An 18,103-nucleotide genomic window follows, 5' to 3' on the forward strand; every position below is an offset into this window, starting at 1 on the left:
AATATTTAAGTAGGCAAATGTTGTTGTTTTTTATTAACAAATTTCGTCTGTCCGGAATGTAATTTGAGGCCTTCTTCCCTCCAGTGATGCAGACAGATGCTTGTAAGGAAGGGCACTGTAAGCCAGGGCGCAGACCCCGTCGTCCCTATATGGTAATTAAGAGCAATATAACGTGGCATATAGGCCTAAAATACCTGCCTTAGTTCTAAATGTATGTTGTTTTTGTTGTATATCATTTTTGTAATGTTTTTCCTTAGTAGAGCTTTGAGATAACTCTGTAATGAAAGTGCTATACAAATTAAATATAGCCTATTATTATTATTATTATTATTATTATTATTATTGAACATGTTTGATTTACACATGGATTTCCTTATTACCCTATCAGGTAAGCAGACCTATGCTATGGCTTAAAAACAAAAACAAAATGGTGTTCAAATGCTAGATAAATGGATTTGAGTGTAATGTTATCATGTCATTGTGCTCCCAGTTATGTCCTCTGGTCAGGAACCCAGACTTTGAACCCAGACAGTGTGTGTCCAGAAACAGGAACAGGAACAGGAGACCTCAGGTGAGTATGACACCAACGGGTGTTCTGCAGCCCATCGCTAAGAACCGAGACCCAGTGGAACAGAGCCCGAGACCACCATCACCTGACAGGACCACCATCAACCACAAGCCACACACACAGGTAGGACTCCAGTCCTGCAGCATGACCTTATAGTTTGTGTGTGTGTGTGTGTTCCACTGTGTTCGTCAACTTTAATGTGGCTATAACTATTTGCGTAATACTATAGGAATGTGTATGATTGACTTTTTAAAATTCTTTTGTTATATCCACCTCATTATAATAATTTGTACACTGCAAATTGACCACAACCAAACCCTAAAGAGATTATATTTGAAAAGAACAGTAATTTCATACCTTGATTACATTGAGACACGATCACGTACAGTATGTCTCTTGTTTTATTAGTGGGAATAGTTGGGTACAAATTCTCTGAATTAAACACATTTTTAGCTGAATTCCTGATGATTTTACATCAGGAATTCAAGCTACCTGTTGCTGACCCCTGTCGTAGAAGGAGACAAAAGTAAACACAGATTGTGTGTGTGTGTGTGTGTGTGTGTGTGTGTGTGTGTGTGTGTGTGTGTGTGTGTGTGTGTGTGTGTGTGTGTGTGTGTGTGTGTGTGTGTGTGTGTGTGTGTGTGTGTGTGTGTGTGTGAATGATACAGACAGTCCCCCTATGTGAGGAGAAAGAGATGGCCATGTTGGTTAAAGCCAGAGAGAGGACCATGAGATACTTGAAGGAGGATCTGGCTTACTACCATGAGAAGGTCACCAAAGACCTGGGATCCCTAGGCCAGACCCTGGACAGAGCTCTGGTGCTGAACCAAAATGAAGAGGAAGCTAAGCTGGAGGAGAGGATTGATTTTGAAAGGATGGTTAGGAGGTTTGGGAAGGGTGAGAGATTGATGAAGCCAGCGCTAGAGGTTGCAGGAAGAATAGACAGAAAAAGATCAAGACACCCAAAAGTAAAGAAGGTAATGAATGGGAGAAGAGCAGGCCAAATAGTAAAGGTGGCAGAACAGGAAGAGAGTGAAGGAGGTCAAAATGCGCAGCCAGTGAAAATTGACAAGGAAACCGCTGTGGAGTTCATGGACAAGGTCCAAAATGTGTTTGTAGGTTTTGAGAAAGTACAAGACATCGACATGTGTCACATGATCAGAAAGCAGATCAAGCAAGACCAGATGATGTTTGATGCTTGGAAGCTCCAGCAGGAGTTAGTCGTGGGCACTTTCAGAAACTACTGGAGAGAGCTGGAGGAGGGCATCGAACCCATGCTGGACAGAGTGCAAAAAATTGCCGCTGTGGAAGTTGAGGTAACACCACACACCACAGCATGCTGTCGGTTAGCTGGCATAATGGCAAGAACAAGGAGGGAAGAATAGCATTCAGGTTTCTTTACAACTCACATTGTGCCCTATAATAGCATTCAGTATTGCCGCAGTAGTTTGGATTGGGTTAACTCACGTTGGAGGCTTGTTAGGTTTTAATAAAAATCCATTGTGCAGGTTATGTTTAGCCCAGCCAGGTCACCCATTATACAAGTCAGTATTCAATGTCCATCCATGTCTGAGGATGTCAGGAGATGACGTGGAAACCAGCCACTAGGGGCAACAGTGATCACTGTTACCTTCAACTAGGTTTCGGTTTTGCTAGGGTGTTGTGGACAGGAATGGCAGATAGGTGTAAGCATCTGATTCCGAAGGTTGCAAGTTTTGAATCCAGAGATAGAAAGTTGTTTTTTATATTTTTGTTTTAAGCCTATCCCAAACCTTACCCATACCTTAACCATTTGGAGTTAATGCCTAACCTTAACCATTTGGAGTTAATGCCTAACCTTCAACATTTGGAGTTAATGCCTAAACTTAACCTTAAACATTTAAAAATTTGACATTTGAAACAACTTTGAAATTTGACGTTTGATAAACATGGATGAACGTCTAATTCTGACGTGAGACTGTGAGAGCTGGTTGGTTTAGCCACATATTCTAACCCTGCACCTCTGTCTCGCCTCTCATGCAGAATGACTTCGCTACACTTGAGTCAGTGGTAGGTTGTCTACTGGATTCATACAGTATTTATACAGACATATATTAATTACTGATTCATTACTGCAGCTGAAATATTCTCCCAGTATGTGAGACCTGAAACACATGTACTCCCACTGGACACACACTGGTTAAATTACCATTGTTTCCATGTAATTTCAAGATGATGATGTTGTAATGATGATGTTGATGTTGAACCAATATGGAGTAGACGTTGAATTGACGTCTGTGTTCAGTGGGCTGTATCTTGTCAATGTGATCTTGTGATTAATAATGTGAACTAATCTTATACCTCTAATCTTCCCATCAAGAGTCATAACTACAGGTCACCTGCTCCAGTGACTATGACCTCCTTGACCTCTGTCTCTCTGACCGCTGCTCCACGGACCGCTATGCTCCAGACTACAACCACTGCCCCCCTCTTCCTCTCCGTTCGCATCCCTCCCTCTAGCCTCCAGACCACCGCTGCTCCACCCCTCCCTCTCCCCCATCGCCTGCCCCCACTGAAGGTTCCACTGCCCACCCTGGCATGGCCACAGTCCACCCATCTGCCACCCATTTCCACCCAGACTGAGGGAGGACAGACAGGCCACACCGACAGGACTGGAACCCCTGTACTGGTAAGAAGCCTGATAAGAACCAAGCTCCCTCTCTCTCTGTCAGTCAGATCCACACACATGGTGTCACAAGGAGGAAAGCTAGTGTAGATCTGTCAGATTATCGCTGCGCTGGAAAGATGTTTCAATGTTGTATTATGTTTCTCAGGACTTTAATGGAGATCAGACAGGAGAAACCAATGAGATTGATTATGTTGAGGTAAAGGAGATTATCACCCTGCCTGATGAGATTGATTATGAGGAGGTAGAGGAGATTATCATCCTGCCTGATGAGGAAAGGTTCCAAGTGAAGCAAGAGAAGAAGGAAGAAGTGAAGTTAGAGGAGAAGAAGGAACAGGAGAATGAGACAGAGGAGCGGAAGAAATGCCACAAGACTCTAAAGAAGAGGTGAGATTTACGTAGACAGAAGATAATTATATAGTGGAGGGAGGGAAAAGCTAGCAGACAGACGGACACATAAAAGGAGATAGTAAAGGATGGTGTGACCACAGGAAATTGGTGGCACGGGAGGACGGGCTTGAGTTAATGGTTGGAGTGGAATCAGTGGAATGGTATCAAATAAATAAAACACATGGTTTACCGTAATTTCCGGACAATTGAACGCACCTGAATATAAGCTGCACCCACTGAATTTAAAAATATATATTATTTTGAACATAAATAAGCCGCACATGTCTATAAGCCGCAGGTGCCTACCGGTACATTGAAACAAATGAACTTTACACAGGCTTTAACGAAACACGGCTTGTAACAAAAATAAATAGGCTTTAACGAAACACGGCTTGTAACAAAAAATAAATAATTAGCAGTAAGCTTTAGTTGTCTTTTTGCACTGAGTCAATTCCTAACGCTGCTGTTTCCAACGTCTTATCATCGACTCATTAAGACTAAGCTCCCGTGCAGCAGCTCTATTTCCTTTTCCAACAGCCAGATCAATCGCCTTCAACTTGAAAGCTGCATCATATGCATTTCTCTGTGTCTTTGCCATGATGAGGGTGACAAAATGACTACCGTAATCAGAATGATGGGAAGTTTGAGAGCGCTCGATTTAATCTAAACAGTAAAAAAAAAAGTTGTTTGACCTTAACCCGTTCGGCAATTTCATTGGTCTAATGAAAGCTTCATGCCGCCAAAAAACTGAGCACGTCAAAGAATGTGTTTTTTTGGAGAAAAAAAATGTGAAAGCGTGAAAAATCCATATATTAGCCGCGTCATTGTTTAAGCCGCGAGGTTCAAAGCCTGGGAAAAAAGTTGCGGCTTATAGTCCGGAAATTACAGTACATGGTTTCCAGGTGTTTGATGCCATTCCATTTGCTCCGTTCCAGACATTATTATGAGCCATCCTCCCTTCAGCAACCTCCACTGGGTGTGACTCACACTTTTTAAGTGTTGTAGTAGTGTCCATATTGTTACATTCATGTCAGTGGTTACTGTCTCCCTCACAGGTTTATCAGATGTCTGAGGAAGATGTTTTGCTGTGGAGGCTGCTCTCAGAAATGCTGCAACTGAAATCTTCATCACACTGCAACCGGAGACCCAAACACACACACACACACACACACACACACACACACACACACACACACAAATGTGCGCACACACACATACACACCAGGGATTTATTTCATCCTATTTTTCAATAAACATAAAATCCCATCCTGTTGTTTGTTTTGTTCAGATTGGCAGGTCTTGACAAAAAAAAAGAATATTTTGTCCAGGGTTGGTTTTGGGAAGGCTCCAAAGCTAGTAGAATAGAGTGGTCCTATTCATTCATTACAACTTCATAAGATTTAGGCTCTTCACTCTGGGAGAGCTGTACACATTTGTCTCCTGGAGCCAAGAGGCGTTAAAAGGTTGTGCCTCAAGGAGAAGACAAGTATAAAGAGAACACGCTTGCATGCAGAATTGCTCACCAAATATACTTTTTGTCTAGGGTGTGTGGATTCAACATAGCCCTCTTTAGTTGTGTGTGGATTCCAATAATTGATATATACACCACAGGAGGTTGGTGGCACCTTAATTTGGGAGGATGGGCTTGTGTTAATGGCTGGACCTGAATGGTATCAAATGCATCAAACACATGGTTTCCATGTGCTTGATACCATTCCATTAGCGCCGTTCCAGCTATTATTATGAGCCGTCCTCCCCTCAGCAGCCTCCTGTGATATACATAGTATGTTTATATACATAATTGATGGAGTCATTCATGCACTATTCCTTGTGCATGAGCGCCTCCCTGTGGACACTCACGAGGCCCCATGTGCAGATGTTATAGCGTTACACGACCAGCGTGGGGCGGTAAACCTCGATGCCCAACACATTGCTAACCAGTCGCACACATAAAAGGACTAGGAAATATACAACATTTTAACAAGGGGAGGCGACAAATAAGGAAAACAAAGGAGCTTCTAATCCAACAGGACGAACCGGTACATAGTCGTTAGCTTTTCAGACATCCGTGGAGAGTGATACGATCGAGTTTGTAAGGTTTGATATTCTATTTGTCATTTGGATGACACAATTAGCTGGCCTGATTTGCAGGCAGTTAAGTTATGTCTAGCTATCGACGTTAGCCAGCTAGCGGAGGCCTGTCAAATTGTTAGCTAGCTAGATATTTGCTAGCTGCTACACACGAGACGTTCAAGACCTTGAACTTAAAAAATAGCAAGCTAATTTTGTGATGTTCCTAACTATCTTGAACTACAGTAGTTGGTACTATAACTAGCTGGCGCTGTTATAGTTGGCTAACTAGATTTCTAGTTAACTTTAGCTAGTCAGGCAGCATTGCTGTTGTGATAGGTAAGTTAGCAAGCGAGCTAACTAGTAATATGTAAAGGCCTGTTGTGTATTTAGGCCTCCCGTATGGACCACAATATGAGACGTCAGTTGGCAGGATTGCACGACTACCTAGCAGTTTATAACTAGCCAACACGAAATATTGTGCGCAGACGCTGGCTGACATGTTCACCACACACCCTATTTTGAGGCTCCATGGCAAGGATAACGAGGGCGGTTCCCTGTTTTAGCGCTTGCTGGTGTTAGCTAAGCTACATTAGCAATGAGGGAGTGATGCAAGAATGTTTTGTTTTGGTAGTTCATAGCTAACTTGTGCAGTTGCGAACTGTCTTCCAACTTGCTAGCTACGCTACTCTTCTCTCCAATGCTAACCCGTACTACTAGTTATATTAGGGACCAACACCAGTCTAGTAGGCTACCATTATCGCACGAGTTGAACGTACTATTAACGTTACCAAAATCATCATGGAAAAGCACCATGATTGTTTTCAAAGACACTCGGCTAGCTAGTTGGCTATGTATGCCATCTGCACAGATAGGGAATAACAAATTCACAATTCTATCTAGTACTCAACCTTATACATTTTACATATGTTTTGTCTGCTTATCTACATCATTCTAATAACTAAAGGGGGTCACGTTGGAGTAGAGCGGAGTTGCCCAAATTCGGATCTGGGGCCTCCCCATGATCCACGTTTTGGTTTTTGACCGAACACTACACAGCTGATTAAAATAACCACCTCAAGTTTTGATTATTTGAATCCACTGTGTTAGGGCAAAAACCAAAACGTTTGGGAAACCCTGGAGTAGAGGAGTGCTGCCAATATTAATGAACCTTAGCCAGCGAGTGAAATATGGATTGACCACTTGGTGAAGTCGAAAGGTGCCCAGAGATTCAGTTCAAACCAGGGGCGGGTAGATGTCTGCGTTTCTATTTTAATCTGTTAACATGGGACACATCAGATGTGACCAGGCTAGTCTTGCTTTAGAGTTGGTTGGTTATATTCTTGGCTCCAGTCCTGGGTTCTAATTCTAAATGTAGATGCCAAGACAGGTCAGAGTCTGAGCAAGACTGCCAGAGTTTGGGTTCACAGGTCAGGGGAAGTTCACATCTGGAAACAGGTTGACAAAGCAGGCTGACAGACTGGGCTGGTACATCACCCTGTGTCTCATTCATTATCCACTACATTCTGGGAGTAACTTCACTGGTCTTGACTGTACACATAACAGTGCTATTGGAATCCATGTTGGTTTTTGATAGCTGAGGAACACTCAACTCTTCTCATTTCTATCGAGGAGTTTATTATTAATAACAGGTTGTGTGATTTGATGACAACAACATTGAGTCGCCATCAATCGATACTTTTATCGACTACAACCACCTACTTTCCTGATTTGTGTTGCTCAACTCCACGTGAATGTGTTTGTGCCAACTGAATCTGTTTTACGTAGTACATCAAGGCTGTTGCGTCTCCAGTTAAGCAACAAGGAAAAAGTAGGTTTTATTCAAAGAAAGTATGAATTTCAGTATTCCCTGTGAAAGGACTACAGTTAGGGACAAACTTAGGTACATGTAGGTGTTTTTAAGAATTTAGATTTTTACAAGTATCGACTGAGGGGACTCAATGGTGTTGCTATCAAATCACTCGACCTGTTATCAATAACTCAACTCCTTAATATGAGAACGGACTTGAGTGTTCCTCAGCTATCTTTGGACAAGCTGCATTGTCATGGCTGTTCTAAAATGGGGGACACTTTAAGTAAGTCTCCTTTCTGCACCCTTTACATACAAACAGCACACCCATCCCTCCGTGGTGTGAGTTCAACCCTGCTTAATTAGACAAATTTATCACCACTGATGTCAGATTGACACCTTGAACAGCGGCGATACAGCATAGTACCGGGGCGGCAGGTAGCCTTGTAGTCCACTGGATATCATAAGGTGAATGCACCGATTTGTAAGTCGCTCTGGATAAGAGCGTCTGCTAAATGACTTAAATGTAAATGTTAGAGCGTTGGACTAGTAACCGAAGTCCCCGAGCTGACATGGTAAAAATCTGTCGTTCTGCCCCCGAACAAGGGGCCACTGTTCCTAGGCTGTCATTGAAAATAAGAATTTGTTCATAACTGACTTGCCTAGTTAAATAAAGGTAAAATAAAAAAAACTAGATAGCCCCACCCATGTCCCAGTCCCCTACTAGCAGTAGGAGACCCAGCTGAGGCCTGTATTGTAAAAAGTGAATGGGTGAAACACGGAATGTGGCAACTTTGGGGGCCACAATCTGAACACATGAGGGGCCGCAGTTGCTCGCTGGTCTGCACACCCACTTTTATTTATTTGGAAATTGGAGGGCTGCCAGTTGCCCATCCCTTGCCCTAGATAAAAGCTCATTGAGAGAAGGTCTGACGCGTCCCACTGTGGGGCTCATGCATTCCCCCGGCTCTCACTGCTCTAGATACGGTTATAAGCACCTTCTAGTTTGTCTGAGGAGGGGGGTGTGTGTGAGAGGATATGTGGTGGGTTTGTGTTGTTTACACTAGTGGGGAGAGGCTGGAGAAGTACCGGTAAATTGAGTTTTCTGTGACCTTAACAACACTAGAAGGGGTAATGTTTAGGCCCCTTTGGAGTAGGGTAGGGCAGTGGACGTTATACCTCTGTAATCATTGACTACCACTGACCAATCAGTCATGTCTCAATGTCACCTCCCCTTATGATGCAACCGGTCAGTAAACCAATCAATAAGATCCATAGTTAAAGTAAACACAACTCCTGCAGTTAGCCTGCCCTTTCAACAACCTCACGCACAATTAGAGTAATGCTTAATATTAGATCTCCGTATGAGGGTGAGAATCAACATTTTGCTTCCACCTCTTTTAGCTATTTCCTGTCTTCAGATCAATCTGTTAAGCCTGCCCCTCTCCAACCTGTTGTTTCGTAGCACTATGAATCTTGGTGTCAGTATGACTTATGAATAGTGAGTCAGTAGTATGTTGGTGTCAGTATGACTTATGAATAGTGAGTCAGTAGTATCTTGGTGTCAGTATGACTTATGAATAGTGAGTCAGTATCTTGATGTCAGTATGACTTATGAATAGTGAGTCAGTATCTTGATGTCAGTATGACTTATGAATAGTGAGTCAGTATCTTGGTGTCAGTATGACTTATGAATAGTGAGTCAGTATCTTGGTGTCAGTATGACTTATGAATAGTGAGTCAGTAGTATCTTGGTATCAGTATGATTTATGATGAATAGTGAGTCACATTGTTAGTGCCTTTACTGATTTGGCTCCTCCTCACTGAGCTCTGAGTCAGTACTGATGCAGTTTGAACAACTCTGTCACAGTTTGGTTTAGTCTTTCTCTGCAGAGCCCTTTCTTTCTCTCATTTACCATCTCCAGTTTATATTTTCTCTCTTTCCTGTGGATAGGTAGGACTGTGCAATCGCTGCTTGGTCGACCACGGTAACTCACCACCATGCCGTTCCCCTTTGGCAAGTCCCACAAGTCGCCGGCGGACATCGTCAAGAACCTGAAGGACAGCATGACGGTGTTGGAGAAACACGACATCTCTGACAAGAAGGCTGAGAAGGTAAACAACCGACACACACACACACACACACAGACATTACCTCCTAGTTACACCTCTCCCACTATTCTAACTTGATTAGTGACCTCAGAAATTCTATGGAAGCGATAGCGTGGGGAACTTCAAACCCCTCCCTCTAAGAGTTTGAATTGACTACAGTGTAAATAAATAAAAAGGTAGGGCTCTCCAACCCTGTTCCTGAAGAGCTACCCTTCTGTCGGTTTTCTCTCCAACCCTGTTCCTGAAGAGCTACCCTTCTGTCGGTTTTCTCTCCAACCCTGTTCCTGAAGAGCTACCCTTCTGTCGGTTTTCTCTCCAACCCTGTTCCTGAAGAGCTACCCTTCTGTCGGTTTTCTCTCCAACCCTGTTCCTGAAGAGCTACCCTTCTGTCGGTTTTCTCTCCAACCCTGTTCCTGAAGAGCTACCCTTCTGTCGGTTTTCTCTCCAACCCTGTTCCTGAAGAGCTACCCTTCTGTCGGTTTTCTCTCCAACCCTGTTCCTGAAGAGCTACCCTTCTGTCGGTTTTCTCTCCAACCCTGTTCCTAAAGAGCTACCCTTCTGTCGGTTTTCTCTCCAACCCTGTTCCTGAAGAGCTACCCTTCTGTCGGTTTTCTCTCCAACCCTGTTCCTGAAGAGCTACCCTTCTGTCGGTTTTCTCTCCAACCCTAGCTGTAACTAACCTGATTCAGCTTATCAACCAACTAATTATTAGAATCAAGTGCGGTAGATTAGGGTTGGAGTGTGAACCTACAGGACGGTAGCTCTCTGGGAACAGGGTTGGAGTGTGAACCTACAGGACGGTAGCTCTCTGGGAACAGGGTTGGCGTGTGAACCTACAGGACGGTAGCTCTCTGGGAACAGGGTTGGAGTGTGAACCTACAGGACGGTAGCTCTCTGGGAACAGGGTTGGAGTGTGAACCTACAGGACGGTAGCTCTCTGGGAACAGGGTTGGAGTGTGAACCTACAGGACGGTAGCTCTCTGGGAACAGGGTTGGAGTGTGAACCTACAGGACGGTAGCTCTCTGGGAACAGGGTTGGAGTGTGAACCTACAGGACGGTAGCTCTCTGGGAACAGCTTTGAAGAGCCCTGGTGTAACGTGGTACCTGTGTTTCGAAAATATATATGAACAACATTTTTTGCCTGTCATGTTTGACTAGAGACATTGGTCCCAACAACCTGTTGAGGGTTTCCTTTCATAACAAGCCATCTCTAGACTCTGACGAAAGTGTATGATGGGATAATTTCAGGACAACATAGGATGGTAGGGGTTAGCTAGGTCATAGGAAACAGTATGGTGACTGATGGAGAGCTAGCTTATATAATGTAGAGAGCTCATTTAATCTGTGTCTGGCTCTGTGTGTGTCCAGGCCACAGAGGAGGTGTCTAAAAGCCTGGTGGCGATGAAGGAGATTCTGTATGGCACCAATGAGAAGGAGCCCCAGACAGAGGCGGTGGCCCAGCTGGCCCAGGAGCTCTACAACAGTGGCCTGCTCAGCACCCTCGTAGCTGACCTGCAGCTCATCGACTTTGAGGTGAAACACTTTTACACTGTGTTTGTTTGTCTTTGGGACAGATGCAGGGATATGAGAGATTTATTTTGAGATGCTGACTAGAAAGGTGGGTCTCCTTTGGGACGGAGTGATATAGATGAGAGAGACCGATTTATGTCGATTTAGTCGATTTACAGAAAGAGTCAAGACTGACTGTGTCCTGTCTTTTCTACTGGCACATGGACATGCTTTCACAGGGACATGTTTTTTTGCTCACTGCAATATGTGGTGTGTGTGTGTGTGTGTAGACTTCACTGAGTCAGTGTGGTGTGATTCTCCTCTTCCTCTTTGACACGCTCAACCTCCATCCTTCAGTTGGTCTGTGTCATTCTCCCCCATCAGAAGAGACATCTGTCATAGCTATTCCTGCTATGGGGAGGCTGAATTTGATAATGGGTACAACAACAACGGAATGATACTAATATGAAATGTTACGATTCACCAATGGTGCTAATAGGTGAATCTGAATGTTACGATTCACCAATGGTGCTAATAGGTGAATCTGAATGTTACGATTCAAGAACATTGAATTCAGAATTTAAGTTCAGAAAAACTTTATGGCTGACCCTTTGATTTGTAACACTTTTCTGACATTGCTTCATGTTATTTCTGTACAACATCAGGGTAAGAAGGATGTGGCTCAGATCTTCAACAACATCCTGAGACGTCAGATCGGGACGAGGACGCCCACGGTGGAGTACCTCTGTACTCAGCAGAACATCCTCTTCATGCTGCTCAAAGGGTGAGGTCTGGGGTGCCCAAACCTACACTACAGCCTGTCATTTACAATGTTGGGGTGTAGTGTTTTTGTGTTGGTTACCACATTGTCTCAATACAAAATAATTAAATGCATCGAAATAGAAAGATAACTATTGCAGAAGTTGACAGAAACAGCAGATATTGATAGTAATAACTGGAGATTTAACAATGTCCTGTATCAGGGATCATCAACTAGATTCAACCATGGGCAGATTTTTACATTTATTATTGAGCGGTAGGTCGGGGGCCAGAACATAATTACAAATAATTTGTAGACTGCAAATTTACTGACAGAAACCCAAACCGATTTCAAACCTTGCTTACATTTGTGTACGATGTGTCTCTGTGTGGGATGTATGGCTTTCTTTTTTTTTTTCATTGTGTTATGTATGGCTTTCTCCCGGTCAAACAGTGAAAGTAAAGGAGTTCCATCTCAAAGTAATCTTTTCTGCCTAAAAACACAATTAGCCAGAGGACTAATAATGAGGGAGAACAAAGCATATCAATATCCTATAGAAACATCTAATGACCAGTTTAATCTTATTAAGAAAGAAATTATCAGTGCAGACCATGAATATCCCTCCAAGCGAGGTTGAACACCAAATGGCCAATAACCTATCCTTATTCCTCCTACTGGTCTATCATACGCTTTACAACAACTTAAAGTTAGGAACATTAGCTTATTTCCCAAATATTCTTGCCTACGAAGGAGTTGTCCTAAAGTTGTGGCTTTCATAAATAACGCAAATGAATGTCTATAGCCCAAGACTAGGCATAGGCTATTTTCAATCACAGCTTGATGATAGAAGAAACAATATTTAATTTCCCATTTTATGAGGCAATTATTATCCAGTTGTGAAGATGGTAGACTGGTTTCTATTCATGGGCATTACTATGGAGTTGGTCCCCCCTTTGCTGCTACAACAGCATCCACTCTTCCAGGAAGGCTTTCCACTAGATGTTGGAACATTGCTGCAGGGACTTGCTTCCATTCAGCCACGAGCATTAGTGAGGTCGGGCACTGATGTTGGGTGATTAGACCTGGCTCACAGTCGGCGTTCCAGTTCATCCCAAAGGTGTTCGATGGGGTTGAGGTCAGGGCTCTGCAGGCCAATCAAGTTCTTTCACACTAATCTCAACAAACCATTTCTGTATGGACCTCGCTTTGTGCACGAGGGCATTGTCATGCTGAAACAGAAAGAACCTTCTCCAAACTGTTACCACAAAGTTGTAAGCACAGAATCGTCTAGAATTTCTTTATGTTGTAGCATTAAGATTTCCCTTCACTGGAACTAAGGGGCCTAGCCCAAACCATGAAAAACAGCTCCAGACTGTTATTCCTCTTCCACCAAACTTTACAGTTGGCACTATGCATTGGGGCAGGTGTTTCCACAGCTCCAGAGTCCAATGGCGCCGAGCTTTACACCACTCCAGTCGATGCTTGGAATTGTGCATGGTGATCTTAGGCTTGTGTGCGGCTGCTTGGACATGGAACCCCATTTCTTGAAGCTCCCGACAAACAGTTCTTGTACTGCCGTTGCTTCCAGAGGCAGTTTGGAACTCGGTAGTGAGTGTTGCGCTTCAGCACTCGGCGGTCTTGTTCTGTGAGCTTGTGTGGCCTACCACTTCACAGCTGAGCCGTTGTTGCTCCTAGACATTTCCACTTCACAATAACAGCACTTACAGTTGACCGGGGCAGCTCCTGCAGGGTAGAAATTTGACGAACTGACTTGTTGGGAAGGTGGCATCCCATGACGGTGTCATGTTGAAAGTCACTGAGCTCTTCAGTACGGGCCACTCTACTGCCAGTGTTTGTCTATGACGATTGAATGGCTGTGTGCTCAATATTTATACACCTGTCAGCAATGGGGGTGGCTGAAATAGCTGAATCCACCTATTTCAAGGGGTTTCCACATACTAGTGTAGCTCACTACAGTAAGACAGCCTGTTCCTCATGAGTCACACTGCTCCATCACAGCACACCACACACACCTGCTCCTTGCTAAAGCTCCTCAACATAAAGGAATGTTAGAAAAGATGTGCCTGCTATTAGCCTCTGCCCAGGCGTTCAATTATCTTTCGTCATGATTCATCCCGTTGCATAGGATTTCACGCTGTAGCTCGGCTGTCGTTTTAGCAGTTCTTTTTCCAACAAGATTTTTGTTGTTGTTGGGGGGGGTGGCCAATAGGGGGCGATAGCATCGTATGTCAATGTTTTATGGGTCCATAATTACGTTAGGACTAAGGTTGACATCGCCCAACCCTACTTGCGTCGTAATAACAGGATACCTCCTTCCTATTCAAATGTACACCTGGCAGGTACGAGTCTCCAGAGATCGCTTTGAACTGTGGCATCATGCTGAGGGAGTGTATCAGGCACGAGCCGCTGGCCAAGATCACTCTGGGGGCCGAGCAGTTCTACGACTTCTTCAGATATGTGGAGATGTCCACGTTCGACATCGCTTCAGACGCATTCGCCACTTTTAAAGTGAGTTTTCCAAAATGACTGCCGTTTTTCTCGGAACTGTAATATCTCAGACCGCCTAGGACCGTGGGTTTCTTGGGACCTAGATAGAGGCCCTGCATTTTTGAGCTCATTGGTTAAAATACTTGTATGTTTTCCTCTTCCAGGACTTGCTAACGAGACACAAGATTCTGAGTGCAGAGTTCCTGGAGCAGCATTACGACAGGGTAAGTCCTCCACATCGTGCTGAAATGTAATCCGCCGAGAACACATCTCCATGATGCGTTTCTTTGAATGTTCCTTTTTCTGAATAGCAACCTGTCCTGGTTAACGGAGCTTTTTAAGACTGAGGTCACGCCAGGATAAGCAGAGTTTATTTGCGCTAAACCCCAGCCTGGCAACGGAGTATTTCAGAGACATCTCTGAGATCCATGAGAAGTATACCAGGGAATATGGAAATTACCTTGGCAGCACAGTACTCAGTACCTAACATAAAAACCAGGCATTTGACACTGTGGCTGTTTTGAATTCAAGGCAGCTCCCTGTCTCTCGGTGTGGGAAGATCACTAGTTGGCTTGTCACCGAGTTTGCAAACAAGCAGATGCACTCTGAAATAGCGCTTGACATTCACTCCGATTCTTTCTCCCCTCCCCTCCCTCCAGTTCTTCAGTGAATATGAGAAGTTACTCCACTCAGAGAACTACGTGACTAAAAGGCAATCCCTCAAGGTAAGAACGTTGGTCCTGTTGTAGTAAACAGCTGTTAATTGTATTTGTATGTGTACCTGTTTTTGAGGGCTAAGTATAGATGGTCTCTTACATGGTGTTTGGTTACTGAAAATATCACCAAGCTGACCGACGTCGCGTCAGTCTGTGGATGGAGTAGGTTTTAGATACATTTACTCTGCCTGGTAACGTCCTCCTATTTTTGCCAATGCATAGCAGTATCTTCACTTTGCCTTGTGTAAAACCAACTATAATGACTATCTATTTATATAGTTTTAGCTGAATCTTGTTTCAAACCTGGCATTTAAATAAATTATTACTTTATCACCTACCACAGACTAATTGCAATTATTACTTAATGTTTTTTGTCACACTGAAACAATCTAGTTGCTGGGAGAGCTTCTTCTCGATCGACACAATTTCACCATCATGACGAAATACATCAGCAAGCCAGAGAACCTCAAGCTAATGATGAACCTTCTTCGAGACAAAAGCCGCAACATCCAGTTTGAGGCCTTCCATGTCTTCAAGGTAAAATAAAAAGAGAGACTAGCACAAGGCTATAGTAGGCGGGGCAATTTGACTGAGTTGAGTTAGATTGTAAGAATAAATTCTCCTCTTCCTTCCCCTGTAGGTGTTTGTGGCCAACCCCAACAAGACACAGCCCATCTTGGACATTCTTCTGAAGAACCAGACCAAACTCATCGAGTTCCTCTCCAAGTTCCAGAACGACAGGACGGAGGATGAACAGTTCAACGATGAAAAGACGTACCTGGTCAAACAGATCAGAGATCTGAAGAGGCCGTCCCCCCAGGAGGCCTGAGGGAGGGGCTTAAGTGGTCCAGACAACATCTGGATAACGGACTCATCAGCAGCTGCTGCTGTTCTGGTTTTTCCACCATTTTGAGGAAACAAAATAACACGCCCACATCAAGTCATCAGGAAGTCTCCCGCTCATTCTGCTGTTCAACGCAACGGACATTCTCTTTTTTTCCCCAATTTTTATTTCCAGTATCTCCTTTTACAAAGCTGAACATAATAGATGCTGCTTGTTTCTTCCACATTAAGACATGTGGAAGGGTAACAACACAACAAAGGTCATTTAAACTTAGTAACAACGAAATCTACATTTGAGTGCTATGCAGACTTCTGACACACACGTAGTGCTATAATATCAGCATAAACCTTGAGATGAAAAGGTACTAGCAAAGTGAACATTTGGGTGTTGGTTGCATGCCTTGTTTGAATGTGACAGATCCATGGCTGTACTTGGGGCTAAACGCTGGCCCTGTCTACTTAGTGTCACAGTCTGCAAAAAGCACGTACCAGCTACAACTCTTACCTATGCTTTCATTGTATACAGCAGCAACAGTGATACATTTTAAAATGGGCTCTCCAATGGCCTCATACCGAACCATGCAGCTATTGGTGTGTTGTGAAACAACACAAAGCGAATGATATGGGTAAAATGCTAGATATTATTTCGGTACAGGCCTGACTTGTTCTGGGACAGGGTGAATATGTACATATGACTTTTATTTTTGCTTTGTAGATTTTGTTGAAACATTGACACATGAATATATATATATATATATATATATATATATATATATTTGACCTTAAATCAAGTTTTCCGGTAATTGTAATCAAATTTAATTTTTAAGAGTAAAAATCTGTCATTATTTTTGCATTTCATTTTACTGCTGAATTTAAATGGTGGCTGGTTTTTCTTTGTACATAATGTCCAGCCAGGGCCAGCTCTTATATTGTTAACCTAGAGGACATTACTAATAATTAGTACAGCTGGGGAATGTCATGCTATTAGCCCAGATCTCTTAATCCTCTTTTCTTTCCGTCTGTATTTCAGTAACTCAAGACGACTAAAATGTGCTGGGGTGCCAGGACAGTGGGGTGGAGGGGAGGCCTGGAGGGAATGGGATGGGGCAAGGTGCTAACTGAAACATCAAGCCTGTGTGTTTTTGCTGAGCAGCCAGCCAATGGTCGCCTTCCCCTGCTCAGACGTTGCATGTATCAACCAATGATTGCGTGCCACGTCATCCACTGCTATAACATATGTGGTTTGCTGATACGTAAAATATATCCTATACAAGCATTGTAAGATCTGGCAGGTGTCAGCAATTCCTGGGTAGAGGAACACGCCCTTCATCACCCAACTGGAATCTGATCCCCCCCACTCATCCACTCTGGTTTATTATGATATTCACTGCTTTCTGGTGGTGTAGGGGTGTTGCACCATATCTAGTGAGCTTCAGGAGTTGACAATTACTTGGCACATTCAAATGTTTCCCCTTTACCACCCAGTTTGAGCCTTTTTCATTGGGGTTGAAATTCCAGTACAATTCCAGAGCATTAAGTATGTGCTTTGGAGATTGTTTAAATGTTTACTTTACACTGACTGAGCTAATCTGCCATTTGAAACACTGTATTTATTTGACGGATGGAGTTGATTGGATGATATGAATATATTGCATATATACCACTCAACAGACATGTTTACTTGCAGTGAAGGATATGGTCAGAGAGTGATGTTGAGCCAAGTGCTTTTGACTGAAAGCTCAAGATATCCCAATAGATGACAGATCAACCATTTCATTGTGCAAACCAACAGAAACCAGTATTACTCAATGCATATTTAAATTGCATGTTCATCTACTGGCTGCATGGTACTCTCTACAAGCAATGTTGTACTGGAATTTTCTTCCAAAAATAACAAATGAACATGTGAGATTATTTGGCTATGTCTGACCTTTAACCTTTGACCCAGTCCCAGCACATTGAGTGTGTGGGTGCTTTCAGAAGTGTCAAAAAGGCTTTGGCCTTTACGATCTAAACAGAAATAAATGAAAAACATTTGGAATAAATTAAACCTTTGCTCAGTTATTTGTTTCGTATTGTCCTTTCCTCTGAATGTCTGGAAGAGTAAAATCCAGCATTCAAGCACTCTCAATTTATGGTATATACCCTATC

General features: G+C 43.3%; 2 protein-coding genes across 4 annotated transcripts; both read left to right on the plus strand.

Moving 5' to 3' along the window:
- Nucleotides 1-1,263: 1,263 nt before the first annotated feature.
- Nucleotides 1,264-4,914, plus strand: LOC115206845 (uncharacterized). The gene is made up of 5 exons (XM_029774023.1): nucleotides 1,264-1,884; nucleotides 2,591-2,617; nucleotides 2,928-3,236; nucleotides 3,382-3,620; nucleotides 4,679-4,914. Exons 1-5 carry the CDS (start codon nucleotides 1,264-1,266, stop codon nucleotides 4,740-4,742), a joined length of 1,260 nt encoding a protein of 419 aa, XP_029629883.1. The 3' UTR covers nucleotides 4,743-4,914.
- A 602-nt stretch (nucleotides 4,915-5,516) lies between these two features.
- Nucleotides 5,517-18,002, plus strand: LOC115206541 (calcium-binding protein 39). 3 transcript variants are annotated; one of them, XM_029773654.1, is made up of 9 exons: nucleotides 5,517-5,662; nucleotides 9,458-9,618; nucleotides 10,985-11,149; nucleotides 11,791-11,909; nucleotides 14,246-14,414; nucleotides 14,558-14,617; nucleotides 15,053-15,118; nucleotides 15,503-15,646; nucleotides 15,750-18,002. In XM_029773654.1, the coding sequence occupies exons 2-9, from the start codon at nucleotides 9,505-9,507 to the stop codon at nucleotides 15,936-15,938; spliced, it is 1,026 nt and encodes a 341-aa protein (XP_029629514.1). In that variant the 5' UTR covers nucleotides 5,517-5,662; nucleotides 9,458-9,504; the 3' UTR covers nucleotides 15,939-18,002. The 3 variants fall into 3 exon arrangements, with proteins under 3 accessions (XP_029629514.1, XP_029629513.1, XP_029629515.1); XM_029773653.1 differs by having other exon boundaries at nucleotides 5,524-5,720; XM_029773655.1 differs by having other exon boundaries at nucleotides 5,524-5,715.
- Nucleotides 18,003-18,103: the final 101 nt, after the last annotated feature.

This window comes from Salmo trutta, chromosome 13, assembly GCF_901001165.1.
Source record: "Salmo trutta chromosome 13, fSalTru1.1, whole genome shotgun sequence".
Taxonomy (NCBI): Eukaryota; Metazoa; Chordata; class Actinopteri; order Salmoniformes; family Salmonidae; genus Salmo; species Salmo trutta.

Excerpts from the sequence above, each read along its gene's own strand:
- LOC115206541 (XM_029773654.1), top strand. The coding sequence starts at position 9,505 with ATGCCGTTCCCCTTTGGCAAGTCCCACAAGTCGCCGGCGGACATCGTC. Across the intron at positions 14,415-14,557 it reads ACGCATTCGCCACTTTTAAA|GACTTGCTAACGAGACACAA; the intron begins GTGAGTTTTCCA and ends TTCCTCTTCCAG. Across the intron at positions 14,618-15,052 it reads TGGAGCAGCATTACGACAGG|TTCTTCAGTGAATATGAGAA; the intron begins GTAAGTCCTCCA and ends CCCTCCCTCCAG.
- LOC115206845 (XM_029774023.1), top strand. The coding sequence starts at position 1,264 with ATGGCCATGTTGGTTAAAGCCAGAGAGAGGACCATGAGATACTTGAAG. Across the intron at positions 2,618-2,927 it reads TCGCTACACTTGAGTCAGTG|AGTCATAACTACAGGTCACC; the intron begins GTAGGTTGTCTA and ends CTTCCCATCAAG. Across the intron at positions 3,621-4,678 it reads CACAAGACTCTAAAGAAGAG|GTTTATCAGATGTCTGAGGA; the intron begins GTGAGATTTACG and ends TCTCCCTCACAG.